Source organism: Poecilia latipinna, unplaced genomic scaffold (genome assembly GCF_001443285.1).
Source record: "Poecilia latipinna isolate Pla-1442-1.1 unplaced genomic scaffold, P_latipinna-1.0 Scaffold120, whole genome shotgun sequence".
Classification (NCBI taxonomy): Eukaryota; Metazoa; Chordata; class Actinopteri; order Cyprinodontiformes; family Poeciliidae; genus Poecilia; species Poecilia latipinna.
Window position 1 is genome coordinate 503456 of NW_015112736.1, and position 1222 is coordinate 504677.

The window sequence follows — 1222 nt, forward strand, 5'->3', positions numbered from 1 at the left end:
GATTAGGTGACTATGGGTTAACAGGCTGGCGGCTCTCTCCGCCCTGCATGGGACAAGTCTTCGGTGCAGTACTTTTACTTTCTGCTGAAAACGCTGTTTACTTTGAAAAAAAGAAAGGAAAAATACCCAGACCCCAACTAGTCTTCTGTGTGCTCTCGAAATATATAAGTTTGAAAAAGCGTGCTTTCGCTTTCGGAAGGAGAAACGGGAAATCGAACTTCGAGGGACATTTTACTGATCATCTGTGCCTTTGGAACATCATTTCATCTGCGAAAAAATGATTAACGGTTGGATTGAATCAAAGCGCAACTTTTTTTTTTTCATTTTTCAAGAAGTGCAGTCTATTTAAAAGCAAAGATTTAAAAATTGTGTGCATTTAAGCTGTCGTGTGCGATATAAGTGACTTTTTTTGTTTGTTTGTTTGTTATGCCCGCGTACCGTGAGCCAGGCTGCACTCCACCCCGCGGACAGTGCCCTGGGCTCGGGGGTTAGATGGTGCTGATCACGGACGACAGGGATGGAGGAAGCGCCTCGTCGCTGCGCGTCAAACAACTGCTGCAGCAGCAGAAAAAAGTTGGGGGGAACGTCGGCCATGTCCACCCGACGATAACCGAGGAGCCCCAGTCCAACTCCGAGGAGGACTACCCGGGGTCCTGCGAAGAGGACGGCGACGACGAAGAGGGGAGCGAGGAGGACAGCGATGAGTTCGAGGAGGTTGACTTTGAGGACTTGGAGGACTGTCGGAGCATCGCGTCGGACGACTCTTTCTATCCTCCGGATGATGTGTTCGCGGACTCGGAGCGCTCCCCGTCTCCGGAGAGCCCGGAGCCGCTGTCCTTTTTCAAGGCGTGCTGCACTAACAACGCGGCGATTGTCCGGATAATGATACGACACGGTGTGAAGGAAGAGGAGGTCAAGGAGACCGACAGGAATAACCGGGTATGAAGCACATCATGCAGGCCTCTTGCACCCCTCAGAACCGGTGCACACAAGTATCTTTGGTTGCTGTACAAGTTTTGTTTTTTTTAATTATTAGAAAAACAAATTGATATCCTTGTTGAAGTTTTTGCATTCAGTGGGAGAGTTTATCTTTCAAGGGTATATAGTTTCTTCCTTGGTTCCACCTTGGCCGTACAGTGCAGCATGTGTAGTTAAGGAGCATCAGGTTCAGAAGATGTTGAGATAATTAAGCCCAAGCTTTCTGCTCTGGGTTACTTACTTG

The 1222-nt window shown here is 48.5% G+C and overlaps 1 protein-coding gene across 2 annotated transcripts in view; it reads left to right on the forward strand.

Moving 5' to 3' along the window:
• ankrd33ba (ankyrin repeat domain 33ba) overlaps window positions 1-1222 on the forward strand; it is a 20414-nt gene continuing 19192 nt past the window's right edge. Inside the window, exons 1-2 of one of the 2 annotated variants that reach the window (XM_015028329.1) lie at window positions 1-267; window positions 449-939. In XM_015028329.1, the coding sequence (XP_014883815.1) occupies window positions 493-939 (447 nt within the window). In that variant the 5' untranslated portion in view covers window positions 1-267; window positions 449-492. Of the gene's footprint in view, window positions 940-1222 lie in introns of both variants that reach the window. The other variant, XM_015028327.1, reaches the window with a different exon arrangement.